At 35.5% G+C, this 22,896-nt stretch overlaps 2 protein-coding genes across 2 annotated transcripts; both read left to right on the top strand.

The window, feature by feature from the left end:
- The first annotated feature begins 11,265 nt into the window (after positions 1 to 11,265).
- Positions 11,266 to 16,742, top strand: LOC131330901 ((-)-germacrene D synthase-like). The gene is made up of 7 exons (XM_058364652.1): positions 11,266 to 11,533; positions 13,199 to 13,484; positions 13,782 to 14,157; positions 14,700 to 14,921; positions 15,292 to 15,430; positions 15,513 to 15,761; positions 16,406 to 16,742. Exons 1-7 carry the CDS (start codon positions 11,390 to 11,392, stop codon positions 16,697 to 16,699), a joined length of 1,710 nt encoding a protein of 569 aa, XP_058220635.1. The 5' UTR covers positions 11,266 to 11,389; the 3' UTR covers positions 16,700 to 16,742.
- A 4,681-nt stretch (positions 16,743 to 21,423) lies between these two features.
- LOC131330910 (sesquiterpene synthase Cop-like) lies at positions 21,424 to 22,578 on the top strand. The gene is made up of 2 exons (XM_058364667.1): positions 21,424 to 21,633; positions 22,095 to 22,578. The coding sequence occupies exons 1-2, from the start codon at positions 21,451 to 21,453 to the stop codon at positions 22,386 to 22,388; spliced, it is 477 nt and encodes a 158-aa protein (XP_058220650.1). The 5' UTR covers positions 21,424 to 21,450; the 3' UTR covers positions 22,389 to 22,578.
- The last annotated feature ends 318 nt before the right edge of the window (positions 22,579 to 22,896 follow it).

The following is a 22,896-nucleotide window of genomic DNA, read 5'->3' as shown; positions in this document are numbered from 1 at the left end:
AAAAATTACAAAGAGCTATACGCATAGAAAATATCCGACCAGAGTTGGATAAAACACCTCTTTTATCCAATCTACATCTTCACTTTTCGAATCCCATTCAGGTACCCTTTGAAATCCTTCACTGTGTAGATCTTGATATTGAACTTCGCCTTCATCCACATAGCTACTCTAGTTTTAACTAAATCTTTTCAAATCCCATCTAAGATTAAGAATGTTGATTTTCACAATGGTCACTTCTAGTCCATAATCAAAATAAGAGGTCAACTACAATTTCACTCTCTCTCTCTCTCCCCTTCTGTTTCCCGCCATTCACTTAATTTCCTCCATTTACGTTTTAATTTTGGGGGAAAATCGGTGACTTTCTTCTCTCATACTATGAATTTTTATTTTTGTTTTTATTTTTTTGGGGGACAATAGAAATGGGAAAGAATAGTGAAATACCTTAATTCGGCGATGATGGGTTAAATTGTAGATAATCGAGAGATATGAGTTTCACTTTTGGAGGGAAAGAAAGAGAAATAATTTGTGGGTGAAGTGAAAAAGATATAGAGCAGGTGAAGAAAAGAATAAGAAAATACCAGTTGAAACAAGCGTGTATACAAATTTTGGAACTAATTAACTTATATGGTATGGGGTCCATAAATTTTGATTATTGAAAAATGTTGTTAGTTTTGGTTATCCAAAATCCAAAATTTGATTATTTCTAAAGATGTTGTTAAATTTGATTATACTATTGTGAGCCATTTTTTACACCAACATTATTAACTTTAAAAACAATTGGCTTTTGATTATACCACTATGGATGGCTGATAAGTACCAAAATATACATATTTTGGCCCTCCAATCTACATTTATTAGTCTTTTATTTTTGTTTATTGATTTTTATTATGTGTTTTTATGTTTATAGGTTGCTCGAGTCTATTGTCCGGGACTTTGGATAAAAAGAAGTTTTTAAAGAAGTTTGGGGTTAAAATAAGAAATAATTCAAAATTGAATGGTTGATTTATTATTTCTTGAAGTCCAAAGGTCCTTTGTGTAATTAAGGTCTACAATTCCTGTATAACCCTACTGATGACGTGAGGTTCAGTGAGTCCTGGGACAAAAAGGAAAAAAAGGCTGCTGCTGCTGCCGTGGTAGGTTTTTGGACGGTACAAAACAAAGGAACGGCGCTGCGGTAGAGGTGTCAAATGGGCTGTGCTGGCACGGCACGGGCACGGGATAGCACGGCACGTCACAGGCACGGTATTGGCCTGGCACGGCACGACACAGCACGATTGTAATGGGCCCGCGGCACGGCACGGGCACAGAAGTGGGCGGCACAGCACGGGCACGACACGAAAGTTGGCCTGGCACGGCACGGCACGACACGGTTGTAGACTGGAACGACACGGGCACGGGCACGAAAAGTGGACAGGAACGACACGGCACGACACGGTTCTAGCAAGGCACGGGCACGAAAGGGCACGGCACAAGGCACGGGAAAAAAATTAAATACGCCAAATGGCTTTTTTTTTAAATTTTAAAAAAATTAAACAATTTCTATTCGGTAAAAAATATTTGTTTATCTTTTTTTAAAGGTAAACAACTAAGATATTTAATTTTAAAAAAAATAATTTATTAAAAAATCATGTTTTTAAAAAATTATTTTTTCACTTTTAAAAAACTATCAAATTTTATTCGGTAAAAATATTTGTTTTGTTTTTGTTAGTTAAATTAAATAGGCTTTGGACCTTTGGTTTGCAAATTTAACATTACAATACAAGATAACAAGTAAAATTAAAAAAACTTATCAAAATATTTATGGTGCAAGAGTAATTTAATATGAAAGGAAACGTGCAAAAGTCATATATTATTTACCCCAAATCTAACAAGAAATTAAAAAAAAAAGTTTCAAACAAAAAAGAAAAAAAATACATAGTAGAAATAAGGAAAAAAAACATATAAATAAGGGTTAGCTGGACAGTCTGGACTAGGACAATAGGACTATTTGTAATATGTTATTTTTTTAATTGTTAAATTTTACTTCATTAAGACCAAGAATTTCTTTTTAATTAGGAGTTGTAATATGTTATTTTTTTAATTGTTAAATTTTTTTGGCGTGTCATGATATATGAAAATGCAGAGTCCGTTGTTATTTTTCTTTTTTCATTGTGAATTGACTTCTCTCCTTTTTCTCTTCTGCAAGTTACAGAGTGATTATGATATCTGAGACCGAATGTAGACCTTTTGCCTAACATAATTCTCGTGCACTAGTAGGAGCATAAAACGGTAAAAGCTTTTTTAAGAAAACACCTCAAACTATTCAAATGTGCGACAATAAGAATTGAAAGTGCAACTGCAGATTGATTGAGCCATTTACCAAACTCGCTTGTATACTAACCAAAAAGTAGTCTAAGATTTATTAAGTAGGAAGCTGAAAAAGCGAGGAAAAAGAGGGGACGTTTTAAGAAAAAAAAAAAGGAAAAAGAAGGGGCAACCGAAGCTGAAATTGCAACTTCGCTCTCTCTCTCTCTCTCAAACACACACTCATCCTTCGTTTTTTATGAGGATGCAGTGAATGCAAGGATCTCTCTATCCTTGCCCAATGTCGCTGAGTTTCCAATATTTCAAAAAATCAAATGCATACAATGGTTACATATCTGATGCAAGATTAGTTATGCCTTAAGTCAACCCACACATGTTAGGGTAGACTAAAACGACACAACTTAAAACGGCACGGCGCAGCCCGATCCGACACGACACGATTAAGTAAATGGCCGGCACATCTTGACACAATTGAAAACGGCACGGCACGACACGATTTAAGAACACGGGCTGGCACAACACGACACGATTTAAGAACACGAACCGGCACGATTGAAAACGACACGACACGACACGATTTAAGAAAATGGGCCGGCACGACACAACACGATTTCAGAAACGGGCCGGTACGACATGACACGATTGGCAAATGGCACGGCACAGCACGACACGATTTAAGTAAACGGGCCGGCACGGCACGGCACGGCCCATTTGACACATCTACGCTGCGGCATGTGGGTTTTACAACAGGTTTTATTAGGATGACGGCTGTCGAGCTTTATGTATGAAATATTATTTATTTTTCTTCTGAGTTTTTTTTAAGTTTTGTTTAATTATTTGCACTTCAGTGATTCGTATTGATTTTCGTTTTTTTTGTCAAAGTTGTTCGTAGGTTCTTGTATAACTTAGATCATGTATTTATTTTCTTTCTGCAGTACTAAAAACATGAATCAAATTAGGATTTCTTTTATTTTATGCATAATGATCAGTGAGTAGTCATTTAGGTAGGGTCGCAGGGTGATTAGCACGTCGTGACCTGTTCGGACACTGCTCTTATTTTCAAACAATGAAAAAAATTATTTTAGATTGGTAAGATACTTCCCGTGGACAAACCTAGGCATTGTCGGAGCTTATGTGAACGGGGGAATGGGAGACCAAAACTCATTCTTCGCTGCGCATGGGTAAACGGCGTCCATAAGGGTTTGCGTCTTACGGAGTATCTTTTTCAGTTTAAAGTTGAATGTTTTCAAAGAACACCAATTGGAGCAGATGAGTCCGGCCAGTTGTGAATGCTATGAACCCTACAATCGTACCTTTCTTTTAATTATTTGAAAAGAACAATTGTTTTCTTAAATTTTAGTTAACCTCAATCAATTGACAAGGGGTGGCTACCTAAGAGCCAGTTTATTTAAGTAACAAGCCGAGTTTTTAGTGATCACACATCACCGTCTCTGTGGATTCGACTTCGGACTTACCGGATATTATGCTATGTCGGTCTCTGCCTTACGCTTGGGGCAACCCATTATTTTAGGTCTAGGAATCGGTCAAGCAATGGCCTAAGAACAATCATAATCATATGCCAATTAGGATCGTTTACGGAGATGGGGGTTGGGATAAAGTCAGTTTGCAAGCTTTGATTGCACTACAAGAAATTTGCTCTTTGGAGACGAATGAAAATCGATCGTCATAGATTGCATGTTTTTTCGTCACAAATAGTATGAGTGACAGAATTTTTTTTGTTGACCAAAGGTTGTCAAGGATTCCCACCTGATGACGAAATTTGTTTTTCATCACATATAGTGTTTTATGATGACGAAATATTTCCTCGGCAAAAGTGAATAATTGGTGAAATTTTTTTTCCTTGCTTACTTTTTCACACAACAAATTTAGCCACCAATTTTTCTTTTTGGCAACGAAATTTTTTTTCGCCAAAGGTGATTCATCGGTGACGAACTTTTTTGTCGCCAATATAAGAAATCGGTGATAATTTTTCGTCACAAAAAATATTTTCATGTGGCAAAAAAATCCAATTTCTTGCTCCAGCGAGGTTTCAAACCCAAGTTTTCTAAGATTTACACGCAAATTTTGTCCAACTACACCAAATACACTTTTTGGTATATAATTGGAATATTTAATATATACGTACGTTTAACATAAAAATATATTTTGAACCTTTAAATATTAAAATTAGTGATTTTGATAAACATGAGAGTTGTAGCGGTTTGTGTTATTGTTCAAATCCAATTTTATTTATCTCAATAGGAATTCTGAGCAAAGAGTTATGCCATAAATACATTTAGTGACGAAGTGCAATCTCTTTATAAATTTTGTCACCAGAGATATCAATTTGGCGATAAAATACATTTTTCGACGTTCCGAAAGCGTCAAAAAGGAGACCTGCGCAATAATTTTTTTAAAGATACTGCTCAAAGAGTGGCTAATTAATGTATGATATCAAAAACACTACTCTATAAAGTAAAACTGCTCAAAGAGTGGCTAATTAATGTATGACAGCTTCCTAAAAAAGAAAAAGAGTACTCTATGAAGTCAAACGCTCAAATAAGTAGAAGAAATGGCTGCTCAAAGAAGTGGGCTAATTAATTTATGATATCAAAAAGACTACTCTACGGAATAAAAGTACTACTCAAAGAAGGGAAAATCTTCAATATACACCCCTTTAAGATGTGTATCATATGCACCTATTGTATGGTCCATATTGTGTCACCTCATAAAAAATTACCTGCTGAACCGGTCATTCATAACATTTTAGGTCTATCATAACTTTTATACCAAAAATTCGTAACTTTTCATTCATAATATTTTTCTTACAAATCATAACCTTTTAGTGCATATCGTAACTTTTACACTAATTAATCGTAACCTTTTTAGAATCATAACATTATGGTGTGTTTCATAACTTTATAAAAAAAATCGTAACATTTTCACTACGGAATCGTAACATTTTAATCCATTTCATAACTTTTTAATAATGTATAATCAGTTGTGCAATTGATTACTTAATCAATTTTTTTTTAACGGTAGTTAATCAAATATGTAATCTATTATGTCAATGTTCAATACCATAATCAATTAGACTTTATAATTGATTTTTCAATTGATTAGACATCATAATCAAATATATAATTGATTGTGCAATTTTGTAAATAGAAATTTTAATCAATTAAACATCATAATCAAATATATAATCAATTTTGTTATGTTCAATTATGTAATTGATTAGACAATATAATCGATTTAATTTATAATTAAATTGATTAGGAAACAATGTGAAATCGATTTGCTAATTGATAGGTCTCAGTAAGTTCTCTAATCAATTGCGAAATAAGTTAAAAACAACATTGCAATAGATTTCAAAATCAATTATTCTGAATAACACAACTAATTGATTACATGATAGATTATATTTCTCTACGGTTTCAATTGCGTAATTGATTGGTATCGATAACACTTGTAATCGATTACATTATCAAATATGAGTATTAGTTATTTGTAATTCGGATGCGAGCACTAATTTACAAAACTCTAGTAGTACATTTATTGACCAAAAAATAAATAGCACGTCCTAAATATTGTTGTCTTTTACTTTATCTCGTCACCATCACTCTCTTGATCACCCATTAACTTTGTTAGTGTTTCCTACTTGATTAATACGGATGATCGACTTCACTATTCCTTTTAATTGGACTATTTGTTAGAAATTTTTTTTTTTTATCCGTGTGTGAAAGTTCACTATGCAATTAAAGGTATTGTGAAACATGTTAAACATTATAATATTTCAAAAAATTCCAAAAAAATTGGCAAATCCTGTGAAAAAAAAGAGTCTTTAACTTGACTTTTTATTACATTATGATAATGATAGTATCTTTTTCCTTTAGTAATTATCGAGAACATATTTTAAAGAAGTAAATTATTTTCACTTGCAATAATTTTAGCTTCAAAGTTTTTAAAAAATAAAATTATTATTTTTAACATAAATTAATTATCAAAAATAAAATTGGGCCTAATTTTTCGAAGGAAAAGAAAGATATACGCTAGTTGGGAAGAAAGTGAGAGGCTTGAGAGGATTTTCTTTCCATTTTGGTTAATTCATAAGGTTTACCAGTTGCACTTGTAATAGGTTATTTGTTTGTAACCTATCGTAACATTTTAAAAGGCCCAGATCATTTTTCAAACATCCAATGGTAATCAATGAGGGTGCATATGATACACACCCAAATAATGGGCGTGTATTGTAGCACTTCTCGAAATGTCTAAAGTTTATGTATGATTAGCCGATGCCCGTTGATGAGCACCCAATATTATAGATATTTGGTGCGTCTAGTCCCGTATTATGTTGGTTTAACTTGCGTTTATTTAGCTTTTATAGTGATATTGCACGTAAGGTAGGTTTTTGTGTTTTTCAGGTAATTCGTATAAATAAGATGCGTTTGAACGTCAAGGAATGCTCCAGGTGCACCCAAACACTCAAGGCTATGTGCCACCCCATCGTGGTGCTCAAAAGATGGTTTGGAGGTTGCTCGGGTCGCCCAAGAGTCAAGGGAATTGAAGAAGAAGTGAGGATTTTACTGAAGCTACTCATCTTTCGACGTGCTGAGGGTAGAATTGTCATAACTTTTGATGTACAAATTACTTTTGATCCAAATCACTTGGGTTAGAAAGTAGGCTCGACGAGCTTTCCAATGGTTCAAAGAACGCCTAAATCCGAGTTCGGGAGTGTCCGGAGCAAGCCTGCGAAGTTGCCCAAAAAAGCTGTCAAGCTTGTACCGGTACTGAAAATTTCCCAGTACCGGTACATGAAGTCCAGAGATCAATTTTTCCAGTATTTTTGAAGACCTTGTACCGGTACTGGGGGTTGCCCAATACCGGTTCATCCTGGAGAAATATCTACGTTTTTACCTCCTTTTTCAACTTTCCTTTTATAGCATACTTGCCACTTTTGGCATGTTTTTGGATATTTTTGGAGAGAGAAAGGTGTATTAGTACAAATATCCCTCACCTTCCTTTAAGTTGTAAGTAGTCTTTTATCATTTTAAGTCTTTTTCATTTTTTAGGAACTCCATTAAAGCTTCAAGCTTTCTTAGTTATTTCCTTCAAGAACTCAAGTAAGTATTTGTCTTATGTTAATTTCTCGTTTATTAATGTTGTAGCTACGCTTCGGATCTTTGCATAAATCAAGTTTATTTTCGTTTTCTTCGGTTAAATCTTTCGCTCCATTTTCTTACCATGTCTAGTCTTTTAGCTATGTGTGAGTAGTTTATCGGCTAAGTCTTGGGCTAATCTATCCTAAAGATCTAGGCGGTTATTTGGTTCTCGAAACTTCGGGCTTAAAATCATGGTTTTCGGAATTGGATTAATCTAGCCATTTTGGTCTAAGCGAGGGGTGTTAACTCCTTGGAATGAAGTTTAGTCAAGCGGTCTTGGCAAGCGACATTTTGAGGGCTCGTGGCCTCCTACGTGTTAGATGCATTAGCAAAAATAGGTTTGTTTAGTTCCGTTTAATCACATCTTTTGATAAACGTAGTCATTAAAGTTAAATCTTCCGGGCGTAAGCACGCGGTCGTGACTGTCGCTTGAGTTATAATCGAGAACCGGTAGCGGCCTTTGTCAAGGGATGGACGATCCCTAGACTTGCCTCTTTTAAGTTAATTAAGCTCATTTCTAATCTTTTCCTTAGTTTTCACCGCTTTTAAAGCAAAATCAAGTTGGCTGTCTTGAATGCCGCACTCTACCATATAAACCTACAATCCAAACTAGCTATATTTCGATTCTCTGTGGGTACGATCCCGGACTTTCGGATATTATGCTATCGACGACCTAGCCCTACGCTTGGGGTTTCTCAACCTTATTTGAAGGCGAGGTTCGGAGGCTAAGCATTTTTGCCCGTACTTAAACGGGTCCTAGTATAGAAGTTCGCTTAGGGCCCCGTAAAATTTATCGTCTATCTTTTTACACACAAAAGTATGTAAGGGCCGGCTCAATATTGAAGTTCGTTTAGAGCCCCGTAAAATTTATAAATGGCATAACAAACAAAAAAATTATTGATTTTTAAAAATGAGATTGCAAAGATTAAATGGAGATATTGCCACACCCCAAAATGGTAGTGACCGGCCATGAACTACATGATCCAAACTCGTAGAACATGCATCTTAAAAAGAAATTAAATTAAATTCCAAAGCAATGAACAACTAAGCAGCTAACCATTTTTTTTTTATTAAGAACAACTCCAACCAATTAAATTCCACAAAAGTATGGGGCACAACATCTCATGAAGCAAATAATATCCAATGATCCAACATTAATAAAAGAACTTAATATCTGACAAATGTTTCGAATGTGGAAGCGATTATTAAAATAACTAAAATGAAACACCCTAAGGAGGTCAATAAAAAGAATCCCCGAGACGCCGCCAGAGTCCTTGCCTAACTCCCCAACTTGTCTGGAAAAAAAAGTTGGATAAAAATCTGTTAGCTGACGAGCTCAGTGAATAACAAGTATGTATATTAAATAAAGTTGAAAGCGGAGATGAAAATAATTTACCATTAAACATAATTTTGGCATGCGAGGTGTTCAGCAGAATAAAAATTAATCAATGAAGTAATTAACCAATAAATATTATTGGTGGTGATCATAACATTAACTCCATCAACAGTGATGAATCACAATCAAACAATACCATGGCCAAAATAAATCTCATCAAAATTGGATCCAATATCGAACTTAGAGTCACCAGAGTTAGCAGCTCGTGGTACTTTTCCCTAACAATATCCGGCAAAAGAAAGCCGTTGAGCATTAAAGTCACTAGCCTGACACGATATTTTCTCCAATGGCCAAGGTCACCAACAAAAAGAGGAGTAATTTTCCTAGACTTCTGAAATAAATGTTCCCATTAATATCCACCAAGTTCTCACCAAAAAGAATATTAACAATTGATTTCAGAAAATTCATCGCATGTCAATTTATAGAATAACTTATAAACAGTTTTAAGTCTCCGAATAACATTCTTAGAAATTTTTGAAGAAAATACTTTTAAGGGACACAGGGAACTTTTGAAAATACATATCATACTTAACTACTCATAGTCCAAACGTAATGCAACTCTCGAGTACGCAAAAAGATACTAACCTGAATAAAAGAACAAAGCACGAAATGACTAACTATGCAAATATACACTATGTAGATAGAGAATACCACTTGCTATTAAAATAAAACAAAAACCTAGCCTAATCCTAATTGCTAACCTATCCGTAGCAAACAAAAACCCAATTCTCACTACACTGCCACGCCGGCCACTAACTCCTTCCTCCAACTCTATCTCCCATGACAATTTAAACTTCAAAACCAATTAACTCCACTACAAGTCTATAACTGCGGCTAATATTAAGATCATCCTACAAACTCCAACCTAAACACATACCCCTTGCACTGAATCAACACATGCACTGCCACACACCACTTCGCTAGCCACACACTGCACACCGCCTTGCACAATTTAAGACACCCGGTCTCACACAACATCTCCACTACTCCATATTTCAATAGCGTTAAAAGAAAAAAATTGGTGCCAAAAGAAGTTTGAGAGAACTTTGTATGAGAAAGACAGAATTAGATAGAACCTAAAACAATTTATAAGAGTTATATGTCTAACTACAACTCTTATAACTACCCACTAATAACGATGTACCCTAAACTATAAGGTTCCCTTAGTTAATTAGAATTAGATAGAACCTAAAACAATTTATAAAATTATCATCCGGTGTCACTATTTTACTAAAAATCAATCTCATACTCTAAAGATTACAATTGTGTCAACAATATCAATGGTGCGCGCAAAATAATTAATTGGAACCCAATCATACCACCAACTAATAACAGCAATATAACTAATTAAATAAACAAAAATGCTAGGCCGTAACATCCTTCCCCCCTTAAAATAAATTTCGACCTCGAAATTGCGTACTAACCTCATTCATATAAATGCGGGTGCTTCGATCTTGCGCATCTCTTCATCACTCTCCCAAGTGGCATCTTCAACCGCATGGTTGTGCCACAATATCTATTGGTTGCGCCACAATACCTTAACCAATAGAATCGTTTTATTGCGAAGCACCTTCTCCTTCGTATCAAAAATCTCTACGGATTGCTCATCGTAGGTTAAATCATCCTGAACATGATTTAACTTTAACCAAAACTATAATGTTGTTAAAGTTAGTAATGTTCCCTCAAAAAAATGTTCACAGTGACATAACTAAACTTAACAATCTTTTAGCAACTCATCAAATTTTGGCCCTTAAATAATCAAACTAGCAACTTTTTTGCCAATAACAAAAACCTTCTATCTCTCCCTCTCTCTCAACAATGTTTCTAAGAAAATATTTTTAAAGTTCTTTTTTTTTTTACAAAAATAGTTAAACCTTTTTTCAAAAACTCTCTTTTTTTTTCAAAAACCGTTATTTAAAAAAAAACTGTATTTTTTTTCAAAAACTGTTTTTTTTAAAACTTTTTTGGAAAAGTGTTTTTCAAAATAAAAGTTTTCAAAAAATTATTTTCTATTTCTAATAACATGTATTAGTTTGAAAAATATTTTAAGAAAAATATTTTATATGGTGACAATTTTTAGATTTTTACAGATTGAAAATGTGATGTGGCAAGTTTTAATTATTCAATGTTCGATTATGCCACTGTGAACATCTACATTGCTAACCTTAGCAACCCCTTAAATGGATAATCAAAAGGTGGTGTGACAATTTTTAATTATCCAATTTTGATTAGTCCACTGTGGATGCTCTAATGGTTGTTTGCATGAGGAATGCTAAGTACAAAGAAATTTTATCCGGACTATTGGAGGTCATAAATGCCTCTAATGGTTCATTTCGGCTGATTTCCGGGTAAAATTTATTTCTGCCAAGCACTTTTGTGTTTGCATTCCCAACAGAATCTAGTCTATAAATAGCAAGCATAATTGCTCTTTATTCTACATCATTAGTCAGAGGGTGGGAAAGGATTAGCTCTGGTTCATTCGCCTTCTCTTATTCCTTCTCATTTCACAGCCACTCAACACAGAAAAATGGAATTCTCTTCTATCCCAACTGCTTTATTAACCTCAAGCAAGGCACCCGCACCCGTTAAAGTCACACGACGTCGCCCAGAATCAGTTTTTCATCCTAGCGTTTGGGGAGATCATTTCCTTGCCTACTCTTCTGCTGACATGGTAAAATTAATTGAATTATTATTTTTCTTTAAACAAACATCTTTTTTCGATCATATTTAAATGAAAGAGATTAAATTATTTATACCGCCGGTGTAAACATTTATTTTCTCCAAATTAATTACATTGTACCACATCGCCATGTTTTATTAATTGGGACCACTGTTTTGACGATGTGGGACAATGTAATTGATTTGAATAAAACAAATATTTACACCGCCGGTATATATAATTTATTCTTTAAATGAAAATCACACAGTACTATGTACTCTCTACATCATTCTAGCCTTCTAAATAGTGTAAATTAATAAGTCTACTTTTCCAAAAGAAGGTTTTTTTTTTTTTAATTCAAATTTGGTCTGTTACTTTAATGGCTAAATAGAGAGAACGGTGGAAAGGGAATACAACAGAGTTTTGTTTATTTGAGTATTGAAACTGGACCAATAATTTAGGACTTCTTTGTTTTTCAATCAAAGCAAATTGGGTTATCGAAAGGTAATTGATTTTCATACTCTCTTTTTTTATAACCACACTTTTTTTTTGTCCTCTTGTGATTTGAATTGACCAAATTAACGTTTAATTTGTATAGTACTCTTTCACGTTTGGAATGACAACATTGTAAACTCACATTATAAGAAGACAAAAAAAAGCAATACCCTCTTGAAATTGACAAAACTAGAAAATCCTAACATGGCAGATTTTTTTGAACACAGTCAATTCATATCAATAACAAAGCTCGAAGGCAATACAGATCTCATCAAAAGATACAAGAATGAGCCAAAACTACCTAGACTTTGACACAGGCACCCCCTGTCGAAACAAAACCGGCGAAATCGCCAGATGAGAACCAATCTAGGTCTAGATATTAGAGAATCCCAAACGAACCGGATCCCAACTCAAACCCGAGAAGCGCATATGAAATCTGGACGGCAAGAGCCATTCACTGGAGCAGAAGTCGTTCACCGTAAACAAAGTCATTCACCGTAGCAGACCCCTTCACCGGAAAACTAGCAGCCGGACCTTAACCCACCAACACCCATAGAATCAAGGGAAAAGCTCAAGTCCTTATTCTCCCACCACCGCACCCCACCGGATCTGGGGGAAACCCAGACCGATAACAGACCGGACTAGGCTGGTAAACAAGCCGGACTGAAACCAGCCCCTAACATGGTAGATGAGAAAATAGGAATATATAAGAAAGACACAGCTATTCAAGCACTAGATTAAAATTCGTTTGCGATGGGCTTGCCCGGTTATGAAAACAATTTTGATCGCGTTCAATTTTAAAACCAAGCTTGGACAAGCAAGTATTCTAGGTCATGTAGTTTTTGTTTTAATTTCAGTTCTCACACCAATCCTAGATCAGAATGTACTTTCTTGAGGTAATAAAACTAAATTTTAATTTCCAACCAAAAAAAAAAGAAGTAATAAAAATAAACATTTCTCATGTTAGATGATAAAAGTAAGTACTTTTTTTGTTAGATGAATCAATACTAATTATATTCCAACCCATCAACAAATGTATTTTATTTTTTTTCATAAAAGTTGAACCCACAATCTCATTGCACCTCAATGCAATTACGCAACCGTTAATTCAACAGTTCTATTGCTCTAGTCCAAGTAATAAAGTTAATACCTGATATTAGTTTTTTTTTTTTTTTTTGACAGGAAGTGGATATCAACATGAAGCAAAATCATCAACAGCTTAAAGAAAATGTGAGAAAGCAACTAGTGGAAGCAAAGGGTAAATATTCACAACAATTAGACCTTATTGATGCAATCCAACGCCTAGGCGTAGCCTACCATTTCGAAACAGAGATTGACCAAGGATTACATCAAATGTATGAAACCTATCATCAAAGTGGTCACAAAAATATCAACAATGATGAGGATCTTTACATTTCTGCTCTCTCATTCCGATTATTTAGACAACAAGGATATGTTGTCTCTTGTGGTAAGTCACCTTTGTCTCTTGTACAGTTAAGGAAAGTGATTTTTTTTATCAGCAGCGGGAAAATACATTGTTACTAAAGATAAACAATGAAATCGAGAATGACAGGAAAAGAAAACAAGAGAGCATTAGAGACTGCATATATACTGTTTTAATGTTGTTATCGCTAGAACTCAACCTACCATGATGCCTCAGTTTTTGGTAATAAGCAGCAAAAAGAGAAACAAATAAATTTCAATAACTTTCATATTTTTAACATATTGTTTTCGAATTGATCATGCTCCTATATGGTTTAAGCAGATGTATTCAACAAACTCAAGGACAGTGAAGGAAAATTTAAGGAATCGTTGATTGGTGGTGTGAGAGGATTATTGAGTTTGTACGAAGCTACATTTCTGAGCGTGCATCAAGAATATATACTAGATGAAGCAATGGAATTTACCGCCACTTGCCTCAATTCTGCACTACCAAACTTGAGCAATAATCCAATCGCAGCACAAGTAGTTCATGCTCTATATCAGCCCATCCACAAGGGCATGACAAGGCTCGAGTCAAGGCGTTATATTTCCTTCTATGAAAAAGATGATTCCCACAACAAAGTTCTATTGGATTTTGCGAAATTAGATTTCAACTTATTGCAGAAATTGCACCAGAGGGAGTTGAGCGAAATCACAAGGTAGTGTAATACAACTTGTTTGATAAGCCTCTCTATAAACTCTTCTTTTCGGCTTTTCAAAAAAAAATGCTACATTATTGGTTCATCTTTCATAAGGAAAAGAACGGAGAAAATTTTCTGTTTCGAAGACATTATTTATGAAAGCAAAAAAAAAAAAAATATTACTATTTTACTAAATCATTCCACCCCTTACCCCTCTCAATTCCCCGTATGGAACTAACGCAATTACAGTCTTGGCTACCAATCCGTTGCTGCCAATTGACAATCCTCATGCATTTAAGTTGTCAAATGATTGATTTTCTCGGAACAAATTATCATAGATCTGAAACTCGTAGTTTACATAAAATTCATTCAGTCCTCTAGTTGAGATGTATCAAAAAAGAAAAAGAAAAATTGCCTAAATGGAGAAGAAGAAGAAGAAGAAGAAGAAGAAGAAGAAGAAGAATACTAGTAAAGTCAATAAGAAATTGTTTGATAGACATCCAAAACAGGGCATTAATACGTTGAATCTTATATTTTTCGTGGTACAATTTTTGGTTTAGGTGGTGGAAAGATTTGGACGTTCCAAGGAAATTACCTTTTGCAAGAGACAGAGTGGTGGAGTTGTACTTTTGGATGTTGGGAGTGTACTATGAGCCCCAATATATTTTTGGTGTAAGGATTCTAACCAAAGTGCTTTCCTTGATTTCCCTTATCGATGACACGTATGATGCTAGCAATGCTACCATCGAAGAACTTGTGCTCTTCAATGATGCAATTCAAAGGTTAAATTTTGTCCTCCTGCCCCCTCGTGATCTAAATTTTGATTTGATCTGTTATACTTATAATTTTTTTTTTTTTTGTCAACATGGTGAGAAACTCAAAAACAATAAAATCAAATCGTAGAAAAGCTGAGTTTGAGGTACTTTTGGGTCAACTGAGTTTGATGAGCTTTTCAGTCTAGATTTTAGTTTATAAGCAACTTAAAAGTTGATTTTCATTCTTTTGTAGTAAACATAGTAGTTTACATTTGTCGCTAACTTGTTAATTATATAATCTCACACAGCTATAGCTACTAATATATATGATATCAACTTATGCTAGAGTATATATGATATCGACTTAGTTATTTCTTGTAACTTATTTGATTTTCAGGTGGGAAGTCAGTACCTTGGATCAACTTCCGGACTATATGAAACTTGTTTATCAAACAGTTTTGGATACTTACAACATTATTGATGATGAAATGGCCAAGCAAGGAAGATCATATGGAGTCAAATACGCAAAATCCGCAGTTCGCCTCAAACTTATTTTTTTTAATAAGTAATAATACTGAAATTCCGCCCCATACTAACTTATTTTCCTCAAAATTCCAGTTGAAAGATTTGGTTGGAGTATACTTGACTGAAGCCAAATGGTATCACGAAGGCTACGTTCCAAGTATGGACGAGCATATGCCAGTTACACTATTGAGTTGTGGCCACCAAGCTATTTCAACCCTTTCCCTTATTGGAATGGGAGAGTTGGCGACCAAAGAGGCCTTTGATTGGATGTCTAGTTTTCCTTTGATTGTTCATGCTTCATCAGTGGTTTGCAGGCTCGTGGATGACGTATTGGGCCACAAGGTAAGATATACAAGTCCAACGTACAAATATCAAGAGGGAAAAAAAAAAAACTTGTTAAAAAATGATTATTTTTCAAAATATTTGAATAAAAGTAAAAAAAAAATTCAACTTTTCTGGTTCATCTGGTCAAAATGAATCAATAATCCACAAAAATTTGGTGCAAAATTAGCGAATGCGAATTTTTTGAATAAAAACAAAACCTCCAAAAAATGTTAACAGTTAAGCGAAACGGAGTCTTAATTAGTATATTAATTTTGATCCACAAGCCACACTACATGATCCAAAATGCTTAAGCCGAATATACTTGTAGTATCTTACATGATTTATAATGTACCCTAAATCACCCATGTAAACTTCCATTATGGGATGTGATATCACATTACTTTGACTACTTCACCAAACATGGGACATTACATTGTAACCTTTCTGGAAACAGGTTGCAAATGTATGACATTCGATCCTTGTACCCAAAATATACATAAGCGCTTCCCTAATGAATTTTGATGACACCCAATCATGTCTTGAGATTCGAGATTCCAACCATGCATGTTGAATGTTGTCAAAGAATTAGGACAAAAAAACAATTTACTAGTACCTTGCTACCTGTTTTCCATGCTAACGTTTGTGGTGGTGCAAAAATATAGTTTGAGCAAGAAAGAGGTCATGTAGCCTCGTCAGTTGAATGCTACATGAAACAATATGGTGCAACAGAAGAAGAAGCTATCATTGAATTCCAGAAACGAGTTCAAAATGCATGGAAAGACATGAACTCAGAGTGCCTCCGCCCAACCTCTGTCCCGATTCCTCTCCTCCGGCCACCTCTCAACCTTGCACGAGCTATGTATGTTTTATTCAAGGATGGCGATCATTACACCAACTCTGAAACCATGTTCAAGGGATTTGTGACTTTAGTACTTGTTGATCCTGTGCCAACTTGAAATCTCCCTCGCAAAAATTGAGTCCAAAGATCAAGTAATCATATGTATGCTTATCATTGCTTAAAGAAATAAAAGAGCCAAATCTGGGATGAGTTTGTTTCTAAAAAAAAAAATAGAAAAAGAAAAAAAAGAGTCTTCTAAACTATGGCCTTGTCAGCTGAATCCATGTTTTTTTTATTTTTAAAGCTAGGTTAAGGATTCTCTGTATTTATCTTATGCAATGTATTATTTCCATCAAGCAATACAGTTGTCTTTCGCTGTTACCCTTTGTCAAGTTTTCTTTAACCAAATTTTTGCCGATCAGGAAAAAAAAAAGAGCATATTTGTTCAAAAATGCACTCAGACTTTTTGGACACTTGTCGATTGTGATATTTATTTGTGCAGAAAAAATGAGTGGTTAAACATATATTATTGGCATTCGTTTTTTTTTCTAAGCTAACTTGTCCATTTCAATAAAATTATATAAAATCGAATACCAATTTTCTTAGAGATCTTTATTTATTTAATTTTTTTGATAACTGAATGTTCGGGCTAGTTTGCGCACCTCAACTAATTCTGAGGCCTTAAAGATAACAACCGGGCATAATCCCTAATGGCTCCAAGGTTTGAAATGTTTCCCCTATCTCCGTGGTAATGAAATATGCGATTACGTGGAGTAGCATTTATTGCTTTCTTACAACTACTTGACCAAATCCCTTCGGATTTTTCTAAGAGATCTTTGGCCTAGTCGCAGCATGGGTGCACTCTTTATTTCTAACAACAATAAAGATTCTAATTAATTTTTTTAATTGCAAAATAATTATTTAGTAATCGAGAAAAGGTACAACGACAAGGGCACACAACATTACACGATGAGACCAAATTTCAACTATGTGTTGGAAAATATTATAGGATATAATATTTTATTTTAAGTGTGAATGAAAATTGATTTATTTTGGAGTTGCATCTTTTCATTGGCACTTGATCGCCGTGGACGGACGCGTCCTTTACGAACAGATGTGCTTCTTTCTTTAGTGACTTTTCGTAGAATTACGAGTTGGCCTATAAATATTATTTCCCTCAATTCATTTTTAAAAGCGGATTTTTCCTTCATTCAAGTACATTCATATGAGAGAGTTACAAATACAATATGGTTCGCCAGGCCCTCCAATTGAAGTGCTGCTTTAGGGGGATTCCGATCAAGTAGTGCTGAGAGACAGACGTCCAATGCAAACCGTGAGCACCGTAGCGGGAGCGAAATCTGTCTTAAGTACAAAGTGTCACACACAAACACTCGCCTTGATCACTAATTTGTTTCCATCAATTTCCAGGTTTTGAGTTCCGATTTTATTACATTCATATTGTTGGTTTTATCACAAATAGTAAACATATTTTTCCAACACTATGTTGGCACCTTTATTTCCTGGACAATCATATGCTACACTTGACCTCACAAAGAGAAATAAAAACCTGGGTTGGCAACGTACCAACCAAAAACAAGCAACCAAATGTCACAATACAACTGAAAATGAAAAGTCCGGCCTCTCCTGTCATGAGGCATAACAACTAGCTCATGACAGCCACCAACCAAAACAAAAGATTGTTAGGACCATGAGTGCAGGTTGGGTCCCACATCGGATAAATAAAAAAAGAATTGGACCTTAAAATACAATTGGATGCACACCACGTACAAGGCTTAGCTTTTTTATGTGGAAATGAGTCATTCAATGTATATTGAATCTATGCGATGTGGTGTGGACTCTGTGAATATTCCCCAACGAATTGGTCCTAGGCGAACCCGAGAAGACCTCAGGCGAATCAGATTTCCAACAAGTGATATCAGAGCCAATGACTAATGATCTATGGACAGGCTCTCCTGAAAGCATCGGTGGTAAGGGCTTGCACGGAGTCTTCTCGATGGAGTAGTGAAATTCCTAATGCATGCGGCAACTGGCTGGCAGCAAGGTGGCTCTCGTGGAGTATGGTGGGCTCTCGATGAAGTGGGTGCAGCGAATAAGCCCGGTTTAGACAAGGTATTGGAGAATGAAAATAGATCAAACGTTAAGGGAGAGTCAAGTGGATCAGATCGAGGGGGAGTTAGACGCACACGGGAAGAACCTCAGGTGGATCAGACTCCCAACAAAGACATCCCACTAAAACCGACTTCGAAATCACAGCTCCACCGCACTTGGTGCAAATTAATAGCACCACCATCTGGATGGAACAGACCCAAAAAGCTAGAAAAGCTCAAACGAGAATCTGCTTCTTGAGAGCACAACATCAACATGTCTTCCCTCTGTTTTTCCATCAAATACCAGAAGGTTTCAAACCCTTGTCATTTTTGTTTCATTCGTATAGAGACATCTGTTTCCATACTTTAAAATAATCAACTTCCTAGTATTAATTGTATGACATTCAGATTCAACATGCTGGCTTAGGTGGGTTGTCTTTTGATGAGGGCCAGTTTTCCTGTCTTTGGGTATGTCCTGACTAACTTAGCAATAGCCGATCTATGGATCCTTTTACCTACTTTTCAAAATCTTGCTTTTCTTCGGTCAGGTGAATCTAACTGCATTTTGTAAAACTTCCCATGCCAATGTGTAGATACACCACTGTTAGATGAGAAATTAATTCTTCCTTAGATTAAAACCGGGGATCTAATTCGATCAGCCAAGCTAGTGGAGGGTCAAGATCGCCCGGTATTTCCGGTCGAGAGTTAATCTGCTGTCTTTCTGGACTGGAAACATTCTCTCATTCTATGGAATTTGTAGCAACTTGTCAAATTCATCCAGCTTTTCTGTCCAGGCTTAATTTGCTGTTAAGTTTCTCATTTAGATTGCTAATTTCTTCATGTTGAATTATGCCTGTAACTGCTATTTTCCCCCGTTGATAACCGTAGGAAATGTTGCCTGCAGCAATTGTAGCTTTTACATTCCTTTGGAATTTGCACTTGCATCTGATGTGAACTGTTCTATGATTTATGGACATCCAATGTAGCTAATTAACTTCGTTATTCTTCTTTCTTTATTACTAAAGTGATGTTCATCAGCCAATCCACACAACTAAAAATAAAAAAGGTTCAAGTCCTGTGAACATCTTTGCAAATTTACAAACCCCGAATTACGCTTCCTGTTTATGTCGATTTGAATTTTTGTGGACCTCAAATACAAAAATGAATTGGAAAATTAAGCAATCTAAGTCTTTGACATGTTACAAAGCCGGCTCGGCATCGGCCGGAAATTCCACCACCGCCTACTCTGCCTACGAACCGGCGGCGTCAATGCCCTCCTCAGGATCTCTTTGTCTGCCCGGTGCCTTCTCAACCTGTTTCCAGGTACTGGAATCTCGTGACAGACACCTCGGATCGGTCTTGAGTTATATGCTGATGAGCGTGTACACATGCGCTGAGGCCTGGGAGATGATGTCCGTGTGCATATGTGCTGAGGCCTAGGAGACAATGATGCCATGGAATTACTCCGGAAACTCAGATTTCCGGCTGCCGGAACTTGAAGTCTTCGCACGGTATGTTTCTCTGGATTGCTTTGCATATTTCTTCAGCCTTGTATCTAGAGGTCTCTGAGATCAATGGTAGTTTGTTTATTGGGTGATTGTATTTAAAGCCGTGTTTGTGTGTGTGGTAGATGACTTGTTCTGTAGTCAGCAAGGTTTGGCTTGAAGAAGTACTAGTATTATTAATTTGACCAAGACACCAAGTAGTCAGCAAGGTTTATGAGACTTGAATGGTGAATTACAACTGTTGATTTTGACCTGGTCACCACTAAAATTCAAGCTTGAATGGGTTTTTGGGATTGGGTGCTGGAACAGTTGTAAAGGTCATTATCGAGCCAGCCCAGTCTGCTAAGTCACTATCTAAATCCGCCCATTGGCTGGGCTGAGTGAGCTTTTTCTTTTTTCCTTGCCAGACGGGCCGTGTGACATCCCACTTTTTCAATAAAAATAAAAATATTTTTAAAGCAAAGAGTTAAATCTTTCATTTCTCTTTTTTAAACTTTTTAATAAAATAAAAATACTTCTATTTTAAAAGTTTTTATTTTTGTGTACAAAAAATTCGAGGATTAGTTTTTGTGATTTTAGAAGTCAGTAGAGCTTGTCAAAAAATGTTATCAACAGACCTTTACATTGTAGAGATTTTAAAAAGCTGAAAAACAATAAAATCTAATTGTAGAAAAATTGAGTCTGAGGTAATTTTGGGTACACTGAGTTTGACGAGATTTTCGGTCTAGAATTCAGATTATAAGCAACTTAAAAGTTGATTTTCATTCTTTTGTAGTAAATAATATATAGTAGTTTTCATTTGTCGCAACTTTTTAATCGATCATAATCTCACGCAAATATAGCTACTATATTAATTTCAGAATCTAAAACTAGAAGGTAAAGTTATCTAAATTTGATTCCCATACCTATCACTATAGTACCCCTTAGACGTCATTTCCCGTAACTTATTTGATTTTCAGGTGGGAAGCGATCAGAGCCTTGGATCAACTTCCGGACTATATGAAAATTGTTTATCAAAAGATTTTGGATGCTTCCAACATTATTGATGATGAAATGGCCAAGAGGAAGATCATATGGAGTCAAATACATAAAATCCGGAGTTGGCCTCTAACTAACTTACCTTTTTTTTTTTTATTAGTAATAATATTGAAATTTCGTCGAATAATAACTCATTGTCCTCAAAATTCCAGTTGAAAGATTTGGTTGGAGCATACTTTACTGAAGCCAAATGATATCACGAGGGCTATGTTCCAAGTATGGACGAGCATATGGCAATTGCACTATTGAGTTGTGGCTACCAATCTGTTTCAACCATGTCCTTAATTGGAATGGGAGAGTTGGCAACCAAAGAGGCCTTTGATTGGGTGTCTAGTTATCCTTTGATTGTTCATGCTTCATCAGTGGTTTGCAGGCTCATGGATGACATGGCTGGCCACAAGGTAAGTTATACAAGTTCAAGGAACAAATATCATTATCCACCACTTGCTTAGTATCTTGATTTTGATCTACAAGCCACACGGCCACATGGCCTGAAATGCTTAAATTTGAGGCACTAGTAGTTAGTATCTTACATGATTTGTTATATGTCCAAGATCACCCATATAGACTTCCATTATGGGATGTGATATAACATTACTCATGACTACTCCCCCAAACATGGGGTATTACATTGTAACCTTCTGGAAACAGGTTGCGAATCTATGACATTCGATCCTTGTTATCCAAATATACATAAGTGCTTGCCTAATGAATTTTGATGACACCCGATCATATATGTCTCGAGATTTGAGATTCCAACCATGCATGTTAAATGCTGTCAATTAATGAATTAGGACACAAAAACGTAACAAATTACTACTACCTCTTTTCCATTCTGACATTTGTGGTGGTGCAATTACAGCATGAGCAAGAAAGAGGTCACCTAGCCTCCTCAATTGAATGCTACATGAAACAATATGGTGCAACAGAAGAAGAGGCTATTGTTGAATTCCAGAAACGAGTTACAAATGCATGGAAGGACATGAACTCAGAGTGCCTCCACCCAACCCCTATCCCGATGCCTCTTCTCCAGCTACCTCTCAACCTTGCACGAATTATTTATGTTTTATACAATGGTGGAGATAATTACACCCATTCTGGAACCAAGCTCAAGGGATTTGTGACCTTAGTACTCGTTGATTCTGTGCCAACTTGAAATCTCTCTCGCAAAGATTGAGTCCAAAGATCAAGTAATCTTATGTATGCTTTCCATTGCTTAAAGAAATAAAAGAGTCTTCAAAACTATGGCCTTGCCTTTGATGAAACATGCATGCATTCAGTGGAATGCATGTTTTTGTTCATCTTAAAGCTAGGTTAGGAATCCTCTCTATTTATCGTATACAATGTATTATTTCTATAAATCAATAAAATGCATGTTTTTGTTCTTCTTAAAGCGAGGTTAAAGATCCTCTGTATTTATTGTATGCAATGTATTATTTCCATCAATCAACACAATGCATGTTTTTGTTCTTCTTAAAGCAAGAGGTTACGGATCCTCTGTATTTATCATATGCATTATATTATTTCCATCAATCAATACAATGCATGTTTTTGTTCTTCGTAAAGCGAGGTTACAGATCCTCTGTATTTATTGTATGAAATGTATTATTTCCATCAATCAATACAATGCATGTTTTTGTTGTTCTTATAGCTAGGTTAGGGAT

This window comes from Rhododendron vialii, chromosome 6a, assembly GCF_030253575.1.
Source record: "Rhododendron vialii isolate Sample 1 chromosome 6a, ASM3025357v1".
NCBI classification, from domain to species: Eukaryota; Viridiplantae; Streptophyta; class Magnoliopsida; order Ericales; family Ericaceae; genus Rhododendron; species Rhododendron vialii.
Note: the sequence above shows the minus strand (reverse complement) of the source record. Positions and strands in the feature narration are given on the sequence as shown.

Bases quoted from the DNA above. Each gene is read 5' to 3' on its own strand.
- LOC131330901 (XM_058364652.1), top strand. From the start codon at position 11,390: ATGGAATTCTCTTCTATCCCAACTGCTTTATTAACCTCAAGCAAGGCA. The intron at 14,922-15,291 runs GTTAAATTTTGT...TTTGATTTTCAG, and splicing joins TTCAATGATGCAATTCAAAG to GTGGGAAGTCAGTACCTTGG. The intron at 15,762-16,405 runs GTAAGATATACA...GCAAAAATATAG, and splicing joins ATGACGTATTGGGCCACAAG to TTTGAGCAAGAAAGAGGTCA.
- LOC131330910 (XM_058364667.1), top strand. From the start codon at position 21,451: ATGGACGAGCATATGGCAATTGCACTATTGAGTTGTGGCTACCAATCT. The intron at 21,634-22,094 runs GTAAGTTATACA...GTGCAATTACAG, and splicing joins ATGACATGGCTGGCCACAAG to CATGAGCAAGAAAGAGGTCA.